The 23,818-nt window shown below is 38.6% G+C and overlaps 2 protein-coding genes across 9 annotated transcripts in view; both read right to left on the reverse strand.

Moving 5' to 3' along the window:
* The window catches only part of LOC101333922 (nebulette), a 152,663-nt gene extending 143,012 nt beyond the window's left edge, over positions 1-9,651 (reverse strand). The window contains exon 1 of one of the 2 annotated variants that reach the window (XM_073801630.1): positions 9,538-9,651. The gene's annotated coding sequence lies outside the window, so the exon portion shown is untranslated. The remainder of the gene's footprint in view (positions 1-9,537) is intronic. The other variant, XM_073801629.1, reaches the window with a different exon arrangement.
* LOC141275672 (LIM zinc-binding domain-containing Nebulette-like) overlaps positions 1-23,818 on the reverse strand; it is a 237,148-nt gene that overhangs the window by 42,230 nt on the left and 171,100 nt on the right. For 4 of the 7 annotated variants that reach the window (XM_073801634.1, XM_073801635.1, XM_073801636.1 and 1 more), the window contains exons 4-6: positions 20,228-20,335; positions 18,108-18,186; positions 15,352-15,438 (exon numbers count right to left, since the gene is read on the reverse strand). In XM_073801634.1, coding sequence (XP_073657735.1) covers positions 15,356-15,438; positions 18,108-18,186; positions 20,228-20,335 — 270 coding nt within the window. In that variant the 3' untranslated portion in view covers positions 15,352-15,355. Of the gene's footprint in view, positions 1-9,551; positions 9,689-12,095; positions 12,213-15,351; positions 15,439-18,107; positions 18,187-20,227; positions 20,336-23,818 lie in introns of those variants that run through there. The other 3 variants (XM_073801633.1, XM_073801632.1, XM_073801638.1) reach the window with 3 other exon arrangements.

Consider the following 23,818-nt stretch of genomic DNA (forward strand, 5'->3'; position numbering starts at 1 on the left):
GAAAAATCACAGAAATTTTTGAATCTGCCAAGACTGTGCTAAATATGACAGACATCAACTGTGAGCACACCAGCGACTCTAATATTAACTAACGCTGCAGATGATCCTTGGCATCTCTTCATCAAAGTTGCTAAGCACCACACAGCAAGAACACACATAACGGAACTGCAGGTGCCGCCCTCCCCCACCCCCGCCCCCGCCAGGTGAGCAAGCCCACTGCAGCAACCTGCCTGAAAATACCCATATCACCTGGACATCGCACCATGGACACCGACGGACCTCCTCCTGCAGATCAAATATTGAATCTGGAATCAGTGCCTTCTGATGAAGCAGAAGCAGAATTTAAGCATTAGTTTCAACCCTTTTAAGTTAAAATACAGAATTCCAGCAGAAACATGGGTTTTCCTCCATCCTCCATCCACCTCCTCCATCCTATTTAAAAGCTCGCCCTTAAATAACCCTGATGTTTAGAACCCTGATCATAATGCCTGTGAGGAAGTAAAACACCATTAGGGATTTGTGTAAAAACTTTAGAGTTCTGAGCCTAAACTGGGAAACAATTCATTTGCGGACGTATGTGTTGCGCTGAGCTGCATTACTGAGATTTTTTTTTTCTCCTTGAACACATGAGAATCATTCAATCAGTATGCATACTGTCACTGAAACGACCACCTTCTACACTTATCAATGAAAATTCTATAACAGACATTAGCTCCCAGGAATATTTTGCAACATTGTCTAATGAAGATGTTTTACACAAAACTATGAGTGACCATAACCAAAATAATCAAAATAATACTTCAAGGATATCCAAATAAAATAAACTGCCATAAACGGCATAAATTTGAAGATTGGAAATACTGTTCCTATTTCCACAAAAACAAAATGAAGTGACTCTTTAAACATTTTCATGCCAAGATCTTTTCTCAATTTTCAGTTTATTTCACAATAATAACAAAACTATCTGTCACTGAGCACTATGCCAAGTGCTAATATTTAATTCTCATAATTATCCTACAAGTGAAAGTATTTTTTAAAATTAATTTTATTTTTGGCTGCGTTGGGTCTTCGTTGCTGCATGCGGGCTTTCTCTAGTTGTGGCGAGCGGGGGCTACTCTTCGTTGCGGTGCGCGGGCTTCTCATTGCGGTGGCTTCTCTTGTGGCGGAGCACAGGCTCTAGGCGCGCGGGCTTCAGTAGCTGTGGCTCGCGGGCTCTAGAGCGCAGGCTCAGTAGTTGTGGCACAAGGGCTTAGCTGCTCCACAGCATGTGGGATCTTCCCAGAAAAGGGATCCAACCCGTGTCCCCTGCATTGGCAGGCGGATTCTTAACCACTACGCCACAGGGAAGTCCCAAGTTAAAGTATTTTGTAATTTCCATTTTACAGATGTGGAAACTTAAGATACAGTGAAATAAATGAAGCAGAAACCCTTTATGACTCTATTTTCTAGAGAAATAGAGGTAATAAAAGATGCTGTCATTTGAACCCCAGTCTTTTCTGCCTCTAAAAATCAGCTCTTAAGGCCCAAAGTTCTGCTGAGTACAGAAGCTAGGAAACAGCAGGTAGTGATGATGAAATAGGTACAGGCAGAATCCAACCTCAGGTCGGCTTGTCTCTATGGTTCATGTCTTTCCTGTCCCGAGTCACATCGTTAACTGTGTCCATTCCCCACTTCACTTTACAGTTAGATCTGACCTAAAAGCAAGAATTAAGTGAGAGCTTAAATCTGATTGACAGCTTCGTCTCTAGTCTACAAACATTCCAAAAGCAGAAAGCCAGCTGCCTCTCCCTTGGCATGTTCCCACTGAATCCAAATAAATAATGCAGTGTTTTCTGTGTTTTAATTTTCTTCAGGATTACTGTTCATTATGGTTTAATTTCTGCCTGTTGTAATTATTGCCTATTCTGTCCTTCAAAATGACCTTGTCATCCAACATTGTTCAACAGACTTGAACATTCTCCCACCTTCTGAATAAGGTTAGTTCGCTTCTTTTTCAGGGCCATAAACATCAGCTCATCTCGAATATTCTTTTTAAAAGAACAAAACCATACAGAAGAAGAAAACTGGATCTTTCATAAATAACAGAGGGCTTTTTGCCTGGTATTAATCCCCATTTCAAAATATAACACTTTGGGATCCTCAGGAATAATTACCACCACTTGGCTTTCAATGTGTGATCTGGAGGGATTTCAGAGAGCATCTGGCAAGTACAGAGCAGCCCAGTGATGTACACCGGCATCTCCTCCTCTACACACGCATCTCCCTGACTCTCTCAAGCCAGACTACACTGCTTTCCCCGGGTTTCTATTACATTTTAATAAAATTATAAAAAGCCAAAAAGGAAACCCAATCATCCCTCCATGTACCCAGCTCCATAGACAGAGCCTGATTTCACATTGTTATTTAACAGTGCCTTTCTTGTGCATCACACAAAGGGCTTTTCCATCAGGCTTTCACTGATCCTCTCAGCTTAAGCATAAATATTATCATTCCCGTTTGAGATGTAAGAGAAAGAAGCATAATGATTGAGATATAAGGCTCTGCTGAAATAGGTCGTTTTAAAAGTTGAAAGAGCCTTAAGACTTTATTCTATAATCCACATATCGTAGGAAGTTATTTCTTTTTTTTTTATTATTTTTATTTATATATGTTTGTCTGCACTGGGTCTTCATTGCTGTGCCCGGGCTTTCTCTAGTTGCGGCGAGCAGGGGTTACTCTTTACTGCGGTGCACGGGCTTCTCATTGTGGTGGCCTCTCTTGTTGAGGAGCACAGGTCCTAGGCGCGCGGGCTTCAGTAGTTGCAGCACACGGCCTCAGTAGTTGTGGCTCAGTATTTGTGGTTCACGGGCCCTAGAGCACAGGCTCAGTAGTTGTGGCACATGGGGTTAGTTGCTCCGCGGCATGTGGGGTCTTCCAGGACCAGGGCTCGAACCCATGTCCCCTGCATTGGCAGGCGGATTCTTAACCACTGCATCACCAGGGAAGTCATGGAAGTTATTTCTTGCTTCTTACCCACATATCTTGCTACAACTCGAAACTAACTTCCTTTGCTTTTAACTAGGATCAAGTCCTCAATTTCTTACACACATAAAAACTGTCATTCAAAACTATTCAACTGCAAGGATTTCATTCCTTTGCATTCTGACTTGAGGAGCCAATGGTAAATCATCTCAGACAGGTATCCTTATAAGCTGCCAGAAAAGATTATTTCCGGACAGTACCCTGAGGACAACAAGGACCCCAGGTCATCTCTTGGACCATCTATATGCACAACATAGTCATCTGTGCTGATTGATGTCTGCGATCTCTGGCCTGTTGAATGAGCAAGAGGCAGTTACGTTTTCTGAGTTAAAGTTAGCTGCACTCTGGTTTGTCATCTAACTTTTGAAAACAAACAACAAAAGTTTAGGCTTAACCTTTATTAAAACATAGTTAAGTTTACCCCAATTGCCAACAGTTTAGAAATGGAGATTTTCCTCTCCATATTCGTATGGAACTAATGTAGCACCTGCATGCAATGCTAAAGGCATACATACCTATATGGGTTTACACGCTCAGACCTACCAACCGGACATTGTGTCTGAGACTGGCCACATCCGGCTTGTATCACGGTTGGTGCGCGAACACACCTTTGCCCTATTTCCATACCATACCGACACCCGTGCTCGACATTGGTCATTCAAGTCTAAATCCATGCACCAAAAGTGCTTAAGTGCTTTTATTTTTAATTGGCACAGCTTAAAAATACGGAGATACAAGAAGTCGTGATTTTGTTTTTGTTGTTCTGCAAAAGCAGAGCCCTACAAACACTAGTGTTACAATCACTACAGGACCAACAAGAGCCGGACGTAGGAGCTTCAAGATCCATGGTGAAAACTGCAGTGAAATACCACCCATACAAGGGCCAAGTTGACCACAGGACTAGATAAACCACTCCCAACATTTAGACAAACGATGACCCTGAAGTCTAGTGCCATTCCCTTACTAAAAAATACCTTTTAGTTACTCCCCCAATCTTCAGGGTAAAATTAGTATTTGCAGTTCCTCACGTGCAGTTTCATTCTTGACTCCTTGTATACTCAGTTCCCTATGTGGGAAGTTTTCACCACCCACCACTCGCCGTCACCTCTTCCTCCCCTGTCTCTGTCCTTATTCATTCTTACAAACTCATTTCATGCCACCTTCTTCCGTAAGCCAACTGTAACCATCACCACATCCCACCTAGGGCTGGGTTCCTGACTCTATGATACCCAAACCCCGAAACCTCATCTCTCTCCTAACAGGCTGTGCTGTGTGTTCTGGGTTGAGCGAGGTCCATGCTTAGATCCTGTGTCCCCAGCTCCCAGCACAAAACCAAGCACAGAGCAGGCACCTTCAGAGGAAGGTAGAACAAGAAAGGTAAGTACATCCCGAAGTAGAATATGCATTAATCCTTAACCTCAAGTATCACATGAGTAAGTCCCACACTCGCACTGTCTGGGGCAATGCAGTGCCTTCCTGCACCCCAGCACATAAAGGAATGTTTGAATGGGAGATTCCACTCATCGGTGATAAAGCTCTGTTTCCGGTGGTAACAAATTTGAAACTTCTAAATTTGGTCCTAATATCATCATGAGGCCTCCAAAATGCCATTTAAGGATAAATGAACTGCTGCATTAACAAAAAGAAGTTCCTGGGAATTCCCTGGCGGTCCAGTGGTTAGGACTCGGCACTTTCACTGTTGTGGCCCCAGTTCAATCCCCGGTAGGGGAACTAAGATCCTGAAAGCCATGAGGCGTGCCGAAAACAAAAAAAAACCAGAAGCTTACATCTTGGACATTTGCACTATGGCACAAGAGCTCCAGATATAACATATAAGCAACAATCCCAAAATTCTGGTGTAGAGGGAAAATTCAGCATTTTAAAGTCTGGAAAAAACCCTGGACTCAAACCTCCATTCTGTTCTTCACTGGTTGTATGCATTTAGGAAATTTATTTATTTTCTCTGGGCTTGTTTCATCCATGACATGAGGATAATGACAGCTATTTCTAGGGATTGTTGAGAAAAACAAATGAAACAACAAATGTGAAAGACTGTGCCCAGCACAGAGTGAGCCCTTCATGAACGTTTGTCCCCAACCTCATCCTCCATTCAGGGAGGAGGCGTCATCTAAGCATAAACAGTGGTGCACAGTGTCACAGTGACTGACATTCTCATGCTTGAGTCCCGAACAGCTGATTGAGGATAAACCTGCCGACCGTTGTGTGCTTTATGGTGCAAGAAGCCAATCAGGTTTTCTCCAAAACCTGTACATTGTTTCCATATATGGAAATTGTGTTTTCAACTCATCTTTTCGTCATTTGGATGTGAAAATCTGTGTTTTCAAGATGCAGTGGCCCTTGTGTTGCTGGTAGCTAGTCAGGGGGATGAGGTATAAACCTAAGAACATCAGGGCCTTCAAATGTTTCCAAAACGCTCTATTCTGTAAGCTGGGTATTCTTTAAACTGTACATAAGTTTCCATAGACAGTTTTGTTTGTGTAATATATTTTACAATTTAAAAGGGGGGTGTAGTCTTAATACTGGGAGACTGAAATCAAGGTCACAGGCATGGAAATCCCGATGGCATTTACTATGGATAACTCATAAATATTTTGTGAAATGATGGATTTTTTTGAGCCTCTGATGATATTTTAGAGGATTTACAGTTTAATAATTAAGAGTCCTTTTTAAAATGCACCTCAAAAGTCTATTTCTGAATGACTGCAAATTTCAACAATGACCATCAATGTAATTCAAAGAGTCATGCATCCAAAGAGAAGGGCAAAACAGGCTAGAGGTCAAGAGACCTTGGTTCTAGCCCCAGTTATATTCCTGACAGTGTGGTAGAGTTGCAAGTTAACCTGCAAAGTATTCAGTAAACACAGACTCAGTGTCAGGTAGTACTTTGTCTAACACCTTCATCTAGGGTAACTGCAAAATATAGGCTATTTTATGAAGACAAACTGATACTGCCCCCCTCTTCTCGTGCCTTCTCTCAGGACATTCTTTTTTCCTTTTGGTTGTGCCATGCGAGGCATAAGGGATCTTAGCTCCCCCACCAAGGATCGAACCCACGCCCCTGCAGTGGAGGCGCAGAGTCTTAACCACTGGACCGCCAGGGAAGTCCCACTCGGGACATTTTTTACCCCCAGTTTCGGGTGTGCTTATGGTGGCAAATTAAAAAATAATTTAATTATTTAATTTTAAAGATATTATTGTAATAATCGCAATGATGATCTAAGGAGTAATCTGCAAAAGTAAACACAGCACTCACCAGTTTAAGAGCCTTCCAGTTGTGTCGTGCTTTGGCATTTACAAATCACAGTCACAGACATTTGTACTGAGAAATCACACACACACACACACACACACACACACACACAGAGGAGGTGTCAGGAGACAAATGGGTAAGAACGTAGGAAGCAGATGGAAGGACTGTCTCATAAACAGACTGAGCACAGGCTTCATAAACATAAGTGATGTGAGGCACCCCCAAAATAGCAAAGAGTTCGATGAACTTATCCAGAAGCATGCAATCAGAAAATCTAACAAACTACTCATCATTTTCAGGGTATCTGTGTGTTCTGTGCTTTAGAGATCTATCGTTGACTTTTTCATATATTTCGTTTAAGGGGAAGCACCATAATCTTTGTAGAATTTAGAACCCTCAAAGGTTATTATAATCTAACCCTGGAAGCAGAAATAGTCATGGAATAGAGGTTGGAAGCAATGCAAATAATTTTAGCCGTCTGTCCTGCCTCGTGCTAAATATTTCACAATTTTTTGACCAATAACATGAAGTCTGTGATCAGAAAGCAATGGGCTAGTCAGTTTACTCTAAATAACCCTGTGGTGTGGTTTATTTAATTATATAAGTGACACTAAATTATTTTTATAAGTACAAAAAATGGTTTTCCTCCTTAAATAAATAAATAATGACCTACCCTTCACAGTACTTAGTAATTTAACATGCCAAATGCCTTATCGAGCGAAACATAAATGTGAAATAAAGTTACGAAAACATTTACAATAAATGCCCAGGGGTGGACTGGAGCAACTTTGGGAGAAAATGAGGGAAATAAATGGTTAACTGCCAGCATACGCATTCATGCTGGAGGATGCAAAAAGGTTCACAGCAGTTGTTAAATTCATTTAGAGAAACTCACTTTATTTTTCCAACAGAGCTCTCACCAGCTAATCTGTATTACAACCTCCAGGAGTCAATATTCTCAGCAGGATCGAGATTCGGGCCACACTGATTCAGCTATTTAATCTTGCAAGAGAACGATATTTGGCAGGAAAAGACCCCACAGCACTGAGGGGACGTCCCAGAGGTTCGCTGTCAGCACAGACTGGGCCAAGAACACCGAAAGTAGAAACCAAATAGCACCAACTGATGTTTAGCAACTCATTTCAGTACCTCTCTACTCAAACACGTACGTACACTCTACATATGTGTGCTAACGGACACATCACACGTTCATATATGGCTCTTTCAGATCCATATATTTTGGACCCAGTCATGAAAATTTTTTAACTCAGAACTATCGCTACAAAGGTTGGGAGTAGGGAGGAGATGAAGGAAAATGGCCATAGTTTTACTTTCAAAACCCTTCAACTTCTTAAGCACTGAAAACCAAAATAGAGAGGACACGTATCTGAACTTTTAAATGCATGCAAATATTTATATGTTGATCTTTTTAGCCATCCTGAAATTAATAAGCCAATCGATACTCTTCTATAGATGAGCACTTTTTACATTTTATATATAATACCATGGTTTGATAAATTTTTAATGATCGCTTCCGGAAGCCCATACTGACAGTCAAACAGGGAATAGGGAAAACAAACACAGGACACAGGAAAACTGAAAAACAAAACTGATAGCACCTACTATACAAATGAACTGTATGAATCACTGTTCAAGAAAATGATTCAGTAAAATTCTCCAAAAACTATTTTAGAACAATGCTGGCAAGGGTTCGATTTCTTTACTTCCCAAACCTGGTTAGTTACCCTTCTGATATTAACACAGTGTTTCCCTCTATCAAGCACTTATCACTGTGCTACAATTATCTGCTCACCTTTTATAGGGTAACCTACAAGCTCCATGAGGTCAAGGGTCATATCTATTTTATTTCTCATTAAATCCCCACCTCCTAGCAAAGTGCCTGGCACAGAGCAAACACTCAAAATGTTTGTTAAATCAGCAATTGTTTTCAAAAGTAGTTTCTTTTGAAAAAGAAATAGGGCTGGGGGGGCGGGCACAGATTTACAGGTACACATTTGAAATCTGCACATTTGAAAATATGATACTAATCTTTCAATAATCTTGCCTCAATCTACATTTCAGTGATGGTGTCTCTCTCTGCACTCTCACAAGTAAATGCTGGGTGTTCCTAACCTTACATTCATTCCTTTCTTCCTTTGCTCATTTCAATGCCATGTACCTCATTTGTGACTTTACATTGCCTTAAGCCTCTCCTTCTCCATGAAAGCCTTTCCCAAACACTTCACGCATTCTAGCTTGGGCATAAATGCATGCAAAAAGTGGTTTCTCATTTTTTTTCTGCAAGCTACAGGGGCTGGTGGAATGTGATGTCCACAGCAAATGTTTAATGTTTAACAAACATGCATATACACGTAAGGGAACAGTGAAGGCAACTTCTACTTCTATCATTATTTACAGTCAAAGCACTCTGTTCTGGAGGATTCAAACATGTACAAGAAATGCTGCTTGCCCTCAAAGACCTATAATAATTATACAACAAAAGTAAATATTTAAATCACTTTGTTTGGGGAAATCAATTCTGTCTATCAAAAATAAGAAGTGTTAGGAAGAACAGAATGATATTTTTAGGTTTCTTTGTTTTATTCTTTCTTCTAAATCTATTACCCTTTTTCACAGTTTGCTAATAAACACAGGCAAATTCTGACACTTTCATAATTCTAAGGAGGCAATGATACAAAAGCTTAACTCAATTAAAAGTTGGCTTTGTTACAGTTAATACAGCCACAAGAGGAAAAATAAATCATAAATGTGAGCAAACAAAAAAATGATTGCTTCTTGTCCTTGGAAAAGTCTGGGGGTACTTTACAAAAGCAATAGGTCCTTCAAACAGAAATTTGGAGCTATCCTTTTACAAGCATCATTGCACATGATTCTGTACAGAAAAGGAAAAGCCTACAAAGCAGCCTTGACAATGGGGAAAGAAAAGAAAGCTAGAGTAGAAAGTATAAGCAAAAAATAAAGAAAAGCAATTTTCGTGACAATTCTTCTAGGAAAATGAAATGCAAATTAGAGAACATATCTGCATATGCTTGAAAAAGAAAAACATTCTTCTAACTTCCAGTCATGCAATTTTCTTTTAATTGTCTAAACTTGGCTTGGGTTACCAATGGGTTTTAATTAAATCTCTGTATAATATCTCCCTTGACTCATGACCTCCTAATAAGTTAAAATGACGTTTGACTATGACACCTATTAACTGAAAAAACAACAGGTTTTAAACCTACCTCCAAAAATCCATTGAAATGATAATTGTGGCATAATTATTAATGATAGACACATGTGGGGACTCCACACCTATATCTGTAAGATTCCTGTGTTTTCTTCAACATTTAGTATGTGCTCACTGTAGATACGTCCCAAGAGGTATAATAAAATCTGGAAGAAAATTCAGATACTTTTTAAGTTTTAAATCTGTATAATGTACTGGAAATTGAGACTTTTTTTAAAAAAAAAAGCTAGTCTTTATTAGACTTGCCCTGTGGCATGGGAATATTTCTTTTCTATTGTCACACCTCTGCCCTCTTTTTTCTTCATATCCACCCAGGTCAAGCTGCCAGCACAGGACACGTGAAATCTATATTCTGAGCAACTGAGGCCTGGAGAACTTAAAAATATAATTACACCTGTGAGTTACCTTTGTTTCCATAAATGACCCTCAATGAAAACCACAAGTAAAAAGAGGCCTGAAAGGGCCAATTGGCCCTAATCCTTAATTAAGGATTGGAAAGAGGAACCAGACATTTTTTTAAAGATTGTTCCGTTTGAAAATAGGAAGAAATTTAAAAACTGAATGTGCAAGTTTTCCTGGAATAGCAACAGGTGATATCATCTACCTCCACTAAAGACAATGGCTTATGATAGTAGCTTACGTGTCTAAGCATATCTAAAACATATGTTACTTATCTCAAAATTATCCTGTGATTTATGTAGATCATTTCTCATAATGCCCTGTTATGGACTGAATTGTGCCCCACCCCCAAATTCATATCTTAAAAGCCCTAATCCCCAATGTGACTGTATTTGAGATGGGGACCTTTAAGAAAGTAATTAAGGTTAAATGAGGTCACACGGGTGGCGTCCTGATCCAATTCAACTTATGTCCTTACAAGAAGAGGAAGAGACACCAGAAGTCTCCTTCTCTCATGCACAGGCACTGAGGAAAGGAAAGCAGCCATCAGCAAATGAGGAAGAGAGCTCTCACCAGAACCCAACCCAGATGGACCTTGACCTGGAACTTGCAGCCTCTAGAACAGTGAGTAAATAAATGTCTGCTGTTTAAGCCACACAGCCCATGATATTTTTTGTTATGTCTGCCCAAACAGACTACTGTAAGCCCTATTTTTTTCAGGTACTTACTCATCAAAAAGAATTCCCTGGCTACGACATTTTAAAACAGGGGCAGTCCTTGCATTTCTAATATGATGAAATTCTTCAATGCCACGTTAGAAACCAAATGGTCCTGCTTTACTTAGAGAACACTACTATCATCTTTGGATAAAACTACAGAAGTCACTGAATATTTAAGTAAAAATAGGAGAAAGTGAAAAATAGGTGTTTATCAAGCAGCACAAAAGGAAAAAAAATAACCAAATCAAAGCAATCTTAAAAGCTAAGAATGCTCTTTCAAAGAGAAGTTTAAAGAGAAAGAATGTGCAAAATGAGTCAATATTTTAAATATTATTATATTCATTTATTCAACACACATTTATGGAGCACCTGCTATGTGTCAAGCACTATTCTAGGCATTAGCAATTTTGTGTTGAAAGGATAGATTAGTTCCCTACCCGATGGTGGCACATATCCTAGGAAAGGTTTAATTTGCCTAGACTGAGAAGTAGATGTGAAACAGGAGGGAAGGGGGCAGGGCACAACCTTTAAAAGAATGATAGAGCCATTGGACAGGACAAAAACTGGTTAGAACCAACTAGGTCCAAGATGGTGGAAGATTCAACTTCCAGTGGACCTTGAGCCTCATTATACACTCATTGCAATACATTAGCATACGCTAAATGACACACCCACCAGCACCATGACGGTTCTGAGGCTGACCATAAAAGGCCAAAAAGTAGGCAGTGAACCAATTCCTGGAAATCTCTGCCCATTCCCCCAAACAGTTGGAATCATCCTCCCACCTGTTAGCCTACGAAATGACCCAGCCGATAAAAACTAACCACCCCATATTTCAGGGCCTCTTGGCTTCTGAGATGGCCCACACTGTCTGTGGAGTGTGTTTCTCCCAAGGTCACTCTAGCCTTTTGAGACGGACCACATTCTGTCTATGGAATGTATATCTCTCTAAATAAATGCACTTCTTACCTATCACTTTGCCTCTCACTGAATTCTTTCTGCAATGAGACATAAAGAATCTGAGCTTCATTACGTCCTGAGACCAGGTGTGTGATCTCAATTAAAAGACAGTGGGTTCAAGTCCCAATCTGGGTTTTGGCTGAGTTCAAGTCCTGGCCTGTCAGTGCAAGTCCCACTCTGTCTGAGTTGTGTGGTTTCAGATGGAAAGGCAGGCTCTTTAGTAAAAGAAAAAAAAAAAAAAAATGAAGAAATGGAGAAAATGACACCCTCAAAGGAATTCAGTCCTTTACTGAACAAGTATATTTAGGTAACTAATTTGTGCTAGAAAATTATGGAATGGAGGAAAGATCTGGGAGTTTTAAGGAAGAAAATCCATGTGATACCTACACAGATCTTAAAAGAGATGTCTGATTAAAATCAATATAGAAAGGTTAGAACTCCTGTAATAATCTCTATTATAAGATGAAACTCACACAATGCTAGAAGGAGTCACTCCTCAAAGTCTCAAAATGGGTATGTTAATCAGTGGTAGTCCTGGGTAAGCCATCCCAGAGCCCGCAGCCTTGGGCAGAGTGAGAAGCCACGGGAAGATCTGTTGGCACAAGAAGTCAATTCATTTGTTTATCAAACTTGGCTCCACGCTAGGCCCTGGGGCTAAAGAGAAAAAGACACAGCCCAGTCTTCATAGAGTTCAGTCCAGGAGGAAGATAGTTCATAATGCAACTCTAGAACCACAATGCCAGGGAGGCGAGAGGAAGAGCGAGGTCATGGGAGAAAAGACAACCTCTGAGCTGAGTATGGCTCGGGAGCGGGTACAATCAGCCTTCCAGACAGACGTTTGAAGTGGATCGGGCTCAGGGTCCAAGAGGGACCCCGGGCTGGAGATCTCAGCTGGCACTAAACCAGGGACAGCCTCATTCCTCGCTAAAGGTTTTACACTTTAACCCAAAGGCCATGGGGAGACATTGATAGGTTTTAAGGAAGAGAGTGACAAGATCAGATGTGCACTTTAAGAACCTTGAAAGAAACCACAAGGAGAACAGCTTACGAGGGAGCAGAGGCAGTAGAATGACAGGTGAGAACGGTCAGAAGACCATTCCCACAACCCAAGCAAGGGATAGGGAGGGCTAAATTAAGGATGTGACAAGAAAGGTAAAGGGCAAAGCATCATTCTTGGCGATACGAAACATAAATTGAAGAAGACATGGATAATCTTCATCTTCACAAAGTTAGAGAGGTAAAACACATACCCCATGAAATGTTAATTAAAACCAAAACGTGGAATGCAATGTGTGAAGTCGGTGCTACAGGTAACAGTGCTATTGTCAAAGTACTGTCATGATTCAGAGATTAGAAAGATCGCTACTCCTTGGGGTCTGAATGTGTGCCTGGGATAAGGGGGTGGGAATGTAATTACCAGGTAGTGTGAAATTGTTCCAAACCAGAGGAAAGACTCATGAAAAGCCCAGAACAGAGTAAATAGCCAGGCCTAAAAGAAATGGAAGAAGAGTGTTGAAGGACAGTGAAAGATAAGGTGAAAAATAATTTAGGAGCAGATTGTAGAGAGTCCTTAGCGTCAGAAATTAAGGAGTTTAGGAGATTAGACTTTATCCTACTCAAAGGGGAGGTCCAAGGGAAGTTTTTTAGTGGGTTATAATTAGGGTCATGATGAAAAAGATATTTTGAGTCCTCTGGTGACAGTGTTTAAGATACAATGGAAGGAGCTTAGAGAGCTTGAAAGGAGATAGGGCCAATTAGGAGACCCCTATAATAACTTAGGCAGGATAAGGGCCTGAACACAGCAGGATTGAAAAGAAAGGAATGGGCGGGGGAAAAGGGATTTCACAAAAGAAGGACCTTCAGAAATTGTTTGCTGAATCCTTAATCTCTGTTTCCAAAAAGAAGTCATATGTGTTAGTTCTTTTATTATGGGGGCCCTTCCCAAACCTCCTCTTTAGACAATGCCATTTTACAATGAAAACTCTTGTACTTGCCACGCACAAGTAATTACTGGTCTGGGATGTATTTGTTTCTTTAAGTGACTGTGGCTAAAAAACTGAGGATATAAAGAAAAGATCAACCTTTGATGTTCTGCCCTAGGTGGAAAAATAAAGCAAAACCAGGTGTAAGGGAAACCACGGATTTAGATGAGAAAGGATGAAGAGGTAATTTTCCGTACATTTTTCTCATGAATATTTTTATAAGTATTCCTCATAGAAATACTTTCCCTAAGGAGAGGTTGTTCAGAGGATCTAATTAGACTGGGTATGTCAAAGTGTTTTGAAACGAATAAACCATTCATACATGTGGTAGGTATTATAAGGAAAATACATGTTATTGCCCTATCACTTTCTTTGACATATTCGATCTCCGCTCTAAAGATAATGCTGCAGACCCTATTACTCAGCAGTGCATCGGAGTCACTGGTTGAGATAAGATGGGGATAAAGCATGGGTCATTAAGGTAACACATAAATTCACTCTGTGAGAATACTAGATTTCAAGGGCTTAAACTGAAACCACTGACCTCATCACTAATCACCTATGTTAACCAGCCCAGTTATGAGTTATAACAAACTGTCTGTTATAACAGAAATAACCATTCTCCTTTCAAACTACTTGGTGTACTAGATTTCACTACTCAAAATCAGAAGATTCCATATCAGTTTTTCATTAGTTATAGAACAGTTACGCTTCTTGTATGAGGAACAAAATTAACAATCTATTTCAATACGGAATGGTGTTTACCTTTCCCACCTTTAAAAGAAAAATTTTATGTTTGCTCAATATAAAAAAAAAAAGAAAGAAAAACTCTATGTCAGTTGTTCGGGTTCATATAAGACCTAATTGCCTCATACACTATAATTTTGCTACCAGTTTACAATTAGCATGCATTTTTCATGCATGAGTTGACCCAATTACATAACAAATTTTGCCTTTGGGGATTTCTCCTGACTGCTTGTCTTCTGTCCACCATACAACTCAATTTCACACCATCAGCAGCTTGAATATGGCCACAGTCAGTCTCTGTCAAAATGATTTATTTAAATTACAAACAGAGACCAGATCCCCAGATAATCAACCCTACCCTCATGCTCACCCTTACACTCAACATAACTTTGAATCAAATCTTTTAATAGTCCATAGACACTGCTATTCAGTTATTAGGCCATGTTTACCTCCAATAATCTAATATTTTTGAAGCTAACTCACAAAATCTCAGGGAACTAAATCAGCAGTATCCATGTGAGCTTATTAATGGGCACATAATTTATTTTGCATTCTAAGAAGTCAATGAAAAATTATGTAGCTGTCTCAAAAAAGCTAAAAATAATTACATTTCAATATCAAATTACAGAGAGACTCTTTTCTATAATGTTAAAAAAAAAAAAAGAAAGAAAAAAGGCTTCAACCTGAACTTTTCCTGTAAAGCAAGCAAGCATTTCTGGGTATGCTAACTGTGAAAATGGCAGTGAAAAGAGGTATTTGGGAAACAGGATAGATAACTGTATGGATAGATACTTACAGGGTAAGGGACAGAATACAGAGCAGATGAAAACACTATGGTCTATATTGTCTGTGGGCCAGTGATCTAAGGAAAGGGAGTTCTAGAGATTCCCACTGAAGCCAACACACACAGGCACACATGCATGCATACATATACATACGCAGAAGTATTTCCTCTGTGAGTCAAGGCACAAATCTTAACAAATCACATAATGGTATACTTACCATTTCAGTCACTCTGTAAAATACAAGATTTTGTCATCTGGGTTTTTTTTTTTCCCCCTTCCCCTTCACACAATATTTCTCCACCACCTGAAATAAATTAGAAAATAAACATCTAGATTTTATCTACAGCACAAAGATTGTCAAAGTCTCTGGGGGTTGAACTTCATCATTTTATTTCACAATTTATCCTCAGACTGTCTCAGTTAATTGAAAATACAGCTCATATTAGTGTGTAAACAGGCAAACTGAAACACATCAATAATCTTCTTCAGGCTGGACTGAGTCCCTTAGATGTCTGGTGGTGATTCTGCCTTGCTATCCTGCTGCAGATTCCCTGAATGTACTGATTATAAACTTGAAGGTGGTAACCACATGAATTGGAAACAGCCTTTACAATTACCCACACAAGCTAGAGCTAGAAGGACAACGGAGAAAAGGCTTTTTTTAATGTTCAAATGCACAGGAATTCCTCAATTCACATTTGTACGTTGTCCTTTAAGAACATTTTCCTAAAATATCACTAAGTAATGAGGGTGTACTAGGACATTTCTGCCATTTCTGAATTTATGACCTAGAATGTATGACCTAGGGAGGTGGGGTAAGCAATCAGACATCTTCTGGAATTTCATGGAAAATTTTTTTCTTTATTTTGGGAACCAGTTCTTTTCCTTTCCAACCATTCTGTAAGTTGTGAAATCCTGCCTCTTTTCTTATTCTTTCTGCAGCTATACTAAGAGAGTAATATAGCAGAAGAATTTTAAATTGCAGCATTTAGTAAATCTCCAGGTTCAATGTATTGGCATTATAGACACCAAAAGAAAGAAGTTAAGGCTAAACCTGCTCTCACCCTTTTCATTACACACAATTTCAAATTTACAGTTGTATTTCATCCCACACCTCAGTAACATAAACAGACTGAGTAGGCATTTCCAAATGATTTCAAATCTTTGACAAATGAATATGAGAGTGTCTGGAAAATTTTCATAACACTGACACAGACACAAGCAATCAAAAATGCCCATTCATCTGTAACATATTACCCAGAACACCTAGGAGTTGTCATTAAATCCACTGTTTTATGTCTTTATATTTTCCTTAGTCCAAAAGGTATTAAAGGCAGCTTAGAAGGATCCAGACAATATTCAAAGATAAACTAAAAACAAGTAAAAAAATGAAGCAAATGGAAAAATAAAGATCGCAAAGACCCTGACTTAGTTAACCCACCTACATCAACCCACATTAAACCTGGAGCTCAAATCTCATATCCCTTGTGATTTTCAGGATAAGCCCACTCCATCCCAGCATCTCCAGCAGGAAGATGCTGGTGTCTCTTCAGTCTGACCTTCTTCCTCCCAAAACAGACACAATCTAGGCCATTGTCAAAAATTATCTGTCTGGATCTGGCCAATAAATTTCAGTGTTTGGGTTTATCTGAAAGCAATGCAGAAAACTAGACTACCCAGAGTACCACTTTTCAGATTAACTCAAGTTTCTTATGGAAAAAAGATCCTTGAGTAATACGGAAAACCTGTGAGGTCACAGGAAAATTCATGAAGTTGTAGCCTTACAAATGAATAATAAACTCAACAGACCTCAGAATATTTAACAGCTTCCTTTCTTCAAGAGTAAATCCCTAACTCCTTGTGCACTGTTGGTAGGATTGTAAATTGGTGCAGCCACTATGAAAAACAGTATAAAGGTTCCTCAAAAAATTAAAAATAGAACTACCATATTATCCAACAATTCCACTTCTGGGAATATATCCAAAGGAAACAAAAATACTATCTCAAAAAGATATCCGTACTCCCATGCTCATTCACAATAGTGAAAACATGGAAACAACCTAAGTATCCATCAATGGATAAGCAGATAAAGAAGTTCTGAGATATATGTATGTATGTGTATATACACACACACACACACACACACACACACACACACACACACTGGAATATTATTCAACCATAAAAAACAAGAAAATCCTACCACTTTCAACTATATTGATGGACCTTGAAGGCATTATGCTAAGTGAAATAAGTCAGAGACTTATTGACAAATACTGTATGATCTCACTTATATGTGTAATCTAAAAAACAAAGAAACAAAACACACACCAAACTCATAGGAAAAAAGATCAGTTTTGTGGTTACCAGAGGGGTGGAGAGAGGGAGAACTGGAGGAAGGTGGTCAAAAGGTACAAACTTCCAGTTATAAGATAAATAAGTATTAGGAATGTAATGTACAACATGATGATTATACGTACAACTGCTCTATGATATACAGGAAACTTGTTAAGAGAGTAGATCCTAAGAATTCTCATCACAAAAAGAATTTTTTTTTCTTTTCTTTTTATTGTATCTATTTGAGATGACGATGTTAACTAAACCTACTGTGGTAATCACGTCACAATATATGTAAATCAAACCATCACGCTGCACACCTTAAACTTATACAGTAATGTATGTCAATTATTTCTCAGTAAAACTGTTAAGAATAAATCTCTAACAGTAATATTATGACATCTGTATTTTCTTACTGCTATCCAAATAGTAATACGCCTCATCACAGCTAAAAGAACTACTTATAAGACTGCTATCTATGGCTGCTAACATCAAGAAAGTGGCACAAATTTTTTTTTAAAGATGTTATCTAACTTAAATACTTCTAAAAATCAGCACTGTCTATATTACAGGCTTAATCTAAATAGTATTTTGCATATACTGCTATGTATATGATAAATATAGGTTTATACGTACCTGGGTTATAATGGTTTTTTGCATAATTAAGAATGGATCTGCAAACAGCCTCTGGTATTGAATAAAATGTATATTCCTGCTAATGATAAAGGTTGGTGAAATGATCAGTTCTTTTCTTATTAAATATGAATAATGACTTAATTTGAATATAAATTAAAAGGCTTACCTTTGAATCAACTGCAATCCTTACGTTAGCTGTCATGTAGATGTCTTAAGTAGAAATGTTTAGTTCTTTTTGAAATAAATTTGTGATAGTTGAAGATTTATGATGTAACTTTGTTTTATGCAGCATTATTTTTATTTTTTAAAAAAGCTTCTCCAAAAGTAATCCAAAAAAAGAAACATTACTGAATGTAACTGCCAGTGGGACATATCTCTAATTTGTATTTTAAAAAACAAAAATAAGGTTTTGATTTAAGGAAAGAAATGAAGGGGAAGAAAGACGATGGACTCAATCTTCAGTATTAATGATTAGTGGGGTTGTTAGGATGGGGTAGAAAAACTAAGGGACAAAAGCCATGAATCCTTAAAATTCAACCCTTTCTCTTCAAACAAAAAAGTCCTTACTGAAATAAAATGTCCATTTAAAGAGCAAACAATGGATAAACCTTAGGGAATACGGCAAAACAAAGTCTCTGCTCTGCCTCCCCTCACTCCCTAAATAAATTTTTAAAATACTGAATAATTCTGTTTTTGAACTTTTGACACATAAAATTCTTTCTCAGATTATAGCCTATGATTCTATCTGCAAATTGTTACTATATATATGTATATTATTATGATGGCCAAATACTAGTGAGTTTAAAACAATCTGCTAATTAAAAATTTCCTAGAAATTAATGCTACGTAACTTAAAACATCTCGACACACAAATTTTGGTGATTGTACAAGTGACACACAAAATAGACTTCTCGTGAAAAATGGTATGCCTCTTGCATATTTGCTCATACTTTTATATCACGTACACAGTTGTTGATTTTCTTTCATATTTCCTCTTGAATACCTAACACTGAGTTAATTTTTTTCTGGAAAAAAATTCATTTTGACGCACTTCATATAATACTTTAGAAGAAACATAATTACCACTTTTAATAAGTACTCGGTTAACAATTTTGGTCCCTAATATGTTTTGAACTTCTGTTAGTCTCAATTTTCTTTTTCAAGAAAACACTATTACTGAACAAGACGCAGCTTTCAAATCCAAAGCAACTTCATAGGTAAATGTTTATTTCAAAAATTAGATGTAATATGCCATTTCAACAAATATCTGATTTAAAATATGAAATCTTAAATATACACAATTAGCAAATATGAGATTTCTCCAGATAGCTAACCTTATATGTATACATTGTATACTATCCCAGTGCAAAAAGTTAACTGATGGCTTTAATATTTACCTATACAAGTCCTATTTTGGAAAAATTCAAAAGCTGAGAATCATTCAAGAAGAAATAAGATGCTAAATTACAATAATGTCTTTTAATAGCAATATTATTATTTCTAAATACACAATTAATTTATTTAATTAAATTGATTTACTAAATAATTTACTAGATAAATCAGTTTAATAAATAAGTTAAAAGTGTATTCAGAAATACACAGGCATACCTCAGAGATATTGCATGTTCAGTTCCAAAACAGCTCAATAAAGCAAATATCACAATAAAGCAAGTCCCATGAATTTTCTGGCTTCCCAGTGCATATAAAAGTTATGTTTACACTATACTGTCGTCTATTAAGTGTGCGATAGCATTATGTTTAAAAAAATGTACCTACCTTAATTTAAAATACATTATTGCTAAAAAATGCTAACCATAATCTGACAATACGGGGTTGCCACAAACCTTCTGTTTGTAAAAAACACATTATCTGTGAAGTGTAATAAAGCAAAGCATGATAACAGGTATGCCTGTAGTCACTGCTATTAAAGTGTTAGGTTCTTGATAACTGTGATGAAATCAAAGGGAAGGAGTTTAAAAGGTTAACTTGGCATATTTTCTGAGGATACTGAGTACTGCTTGCATCCCATAGCAATAAGAACACTTCCAAGTTGCCCAATTTCACTTTCTCACCAGAAATACAAGTTAGGGTATTACATCACTGAACAAAAGGTCACCTACATTACTGATTTGTTCCTGAGTCCTCTTCAGCCTCTGTAGTTCAGGAGTGTCTGTAACAATGCTGAAGCCCCTTCCTTTGCTTTCTTCAAAATCTCTTTTGTACTTGACCTAACAGAAATAGAAGTGAAAGAAAGAAAGGAAGAAAAAGAAAAGTAAGCAAAAGAATCACAAATCCCACTCAGGATAGACGGGGGCCATATAAGCTGCTAAAACTGGAAGCAGAGTCTCCAGGAACAGCTCTGTTAGCAGGTGGCGCAGTGCATAGCTAGACTGCTTGGTTTGTGTTCCAGCAACCACTGTGTGACCTTAGGCAAGTTACTCAACCACTCTGTGCCTCGGTGGTCTCGTTTGTAAAATGGTGATGATAACAACAATAATAGTATTTAAATAATGCTATTTAGTAGGCTGAAAGATAAGATCAAATGTCTTAATTCACATACCTAGCCCACAAGAAGCAAGCAAGTACTCCATAATAGTTATTATTATCATCATTAATAGTTATACTAAAACTGACAAAAATGTAGAAAAAGAAAGTTAAATTTGCTCCCATGGCTTGTCTTGTCAGTGAGAAAGCATCATTTTGAGCCTGGACAGCACTATGGAGGAGGGAGACATACAACATGATCAACAGCAGCCCTGTCCTAACAAAGTTTTCATTCTGTTTCATAAGGCAAAGCATATGGATATGATTATACAATGTTGCACTGCCAAACGCTGACTATGTAAATGCTTACGAAAATATTTATAGAACAGGCCACACCTAGAGATTAAAAGGCTTCAAGCGCATGCCCTTGGCATACTGTGTGAGGTACCTAAGTTTTTTTCAGTATTTAAACATATTTCTTTTCTAATTACAACCCGGTGAGGCTGAATTTTACAGTTTCCTCAGGGGATTGGAATAGCTAGTGCTTAATCTTACTAGGGCCCCACCTCCTATTATTAGCATAATGACAATAACTGTCACACCAGTTAAATATCCTGCTTGTTAATGACTGAGATGGTTACATCACTTGGACTGGTCTTATTTCTTTAAAAGGCTAGATATCAAGACATATGGAAACATATTTTTGATAACTCATATAATCCCCATTTTCACATTCATAATTATCAGCTTCAAATTAAAACTTAAATTAATAATTAACATTTAGGGTAGCTAATAAAAATGATTCTGTAAATGCTACTTTCTATATAAATTTGAAAAGTCTCCTTAATTGATCATGGAATGACTGTTCTTGTTGAGTCGTGTTTGTATTTAAATACTCAATTCTCTCAGGCATTATTGTCCGTGAGGCTACTGGAAGATTTCCTTTTACCTGAAGAGCTTAAAAAAAAAAAAACCTCAGATGACAATAAATAAAAAGAAACAGATACTCTCATCACTTTTAGCCTAAGAATATCTAATTTTCCCTCCACGTTTCGTTTAAATGTATAAAAGTACTAAAACCCTTACTTTATTTCCATAAGTAAAAGGTCAAATAAACCACATTATTTTTCTTCTACAGAAAATGCTGCATGAGATTAGCCTTCTAACTCTCAATCTCCCAGCATGTGTGAAGATACACACCAGTACATTCTCAGTGTTTTATGCCTAACCAAGCAGGGAAGACATTTAGCTTTGCTTGAAGTAAGCACTAAGGTGCAGAGCAGTAGAATAATAAAAGTTAAGAAAGACGGCAAGGTTATAGCAGCAACAGGAACGAAGAAATAAGAAGAAAAATCTATAAGCCAAGTGCTAACATCCCTAACACCAATTTCAGAGAAGACACAATCACATATTCTTTTTGATTAGCCTGGGGTTTTTTTTTAATGGCAATTTCCAAAGAAAGAACTGAAAAGAAAAAAACAGTAAATTTTGGAATCGTAACTTTTGAGTTAATTACCATTTAAGTGTCCTTTCCACATTCACAAGACACATAAGAATCATCTGATTTGGGCTTGCCACATTAAATGACTAGTTTTGAAGAGTATACAATCACTTCCACAACTGGATTGCCGACTTTTAGAAGATGTTTAATCCTTTTTTAGTGGGGTGATCCACAACCAAGCCTCCTATACTCTCAGCATCAACTCAAGCACCAATCCACCCAGTAAATCTTTCCTGCACACAGGGAGCCTTGGCGCCCTTAGTCAGTCCCTCTCTTTTCTGTACTCCCAGCCACTTACATCCTATCTCTCTACTTAGGTCTAATTTTAAATGTTATATCTGATGGTTTGCCAGGTATGCATAGTCTGATTCTGAGAGACAAGTGGATATAAAAATAAAGAGAGCTCAAAGGTCAGAGGGAGGTAAGAGGATTCCTCCCTTCAGTCTCATGTGTTTCCTCTGCCCTCACAACATGACCCCATCCAGCCAGTGAGAGCACTGCACCCTGGACCCTGGAATCGGCCCACACACTGAATCTGGTGTGTGTCCAAGAGCCCCAGATCTAGGACTTTGGTAGGAACTCTTGGGAAAGGGGTGCTCTTTCTCCACGGTCTGGCTAGTTTAGCAAGCTGTAAAACTGAAGCTGCTGGCCATAATTTGGCCACTACCCAATGAGGATGAAGCCAACACACAGGCAAGCAAAGCAAGAGATCATGAGAGACTCCTGACAACATCATTCGAGCACCTGGATCTAACTCTTCCTAAAGCCAGAACCACCAGGCTTACCAGTTAAGTGAGCTAATATCTCTCCTTTCAATAACCAAAAGAATTCTGATTAATACACAACCCCTAACATGCCTACAACGTATACACATGTACAGCGAGTTTCCCAGAATTGTTAACGTGTGAATTTCTCCTCATTTACTTCTACGCTCTGGTTCTTTCTATTTGTGACACAAGATTTACGAGTTTATAAAAATAGGGGATTGTATCAGGGAAAAAGCGTTGCTTTAGCGGACAAGAGCCTAGATTTCACATCCCATCCCTGTCACTTACCAGTCACCTCACAGGCCTCCTAGCTTCTCTGAGCCAAAGTTTCCTCATTTCTAATTAGAGATTCTGATAAATTCTTAACTAATAAGGCTGTAGGGACTGAATGAGATAAATCACAGGGAAGAACCTTAGAAGGTATAAGGTATTGTGCAAATGCCCAGCATTATCATCATCGTATTAGTTTTGCTTGACTTGAAAGGGTTACCCAGTGTCTGTCATAGAACATCAAAAAGAACAGTCCTAGGGCTTCCCTGGTGGCGCAGTGGTTGGGAGTCCGCCTGCCGATGCAGGGGTCACGGGTTCGTGCCCCGGTCCGGGAAGATCCCACATGCCGCGGAGCGGCTGGGCCCGTGAGCCATGGCCGCTGAGCCTGCGCGTCCGGAGCCTGTGCTCCGCAACGGGAGAGGCCACGGCAGTGGGAGGCCCGCGTACCGCAAAAAAAAATAAAAAAAGAAAGGGAAGAAGGGAGGGAGCAGGGGAGAGAGAAAGAAGGGGAGTAGAAGCAGACAACAGGAGTGTGGCCCAGACCCAGAGGTAAGAGAGGAACCCCATATTCAGGGACTGAAAATGCCTCCGTTTGGCTGAAGAAGGGGGAAGAGCTGGAAGATTAAGCTAAGAAACACAGATCTAGATGAGATTTAGAAAGAAATTGCTGGCCATAGTGCTTATCTTAG

Source organism: Tursiops truncatus, chromosome 2 (genome assembly GCF_011762595.2).
Source record: "Tursiops truncatus isolate mTurTru1 chromosome 2, mTurTru1.mat.Y, whole genome shotgun sequence".
Classification (NCBI taxonomy): Eukaryota; Metazoa; Chordata; class Mammalia; order Artiodactyla; family Delphinidae; genus Tursiops; species Tursiops truncatus.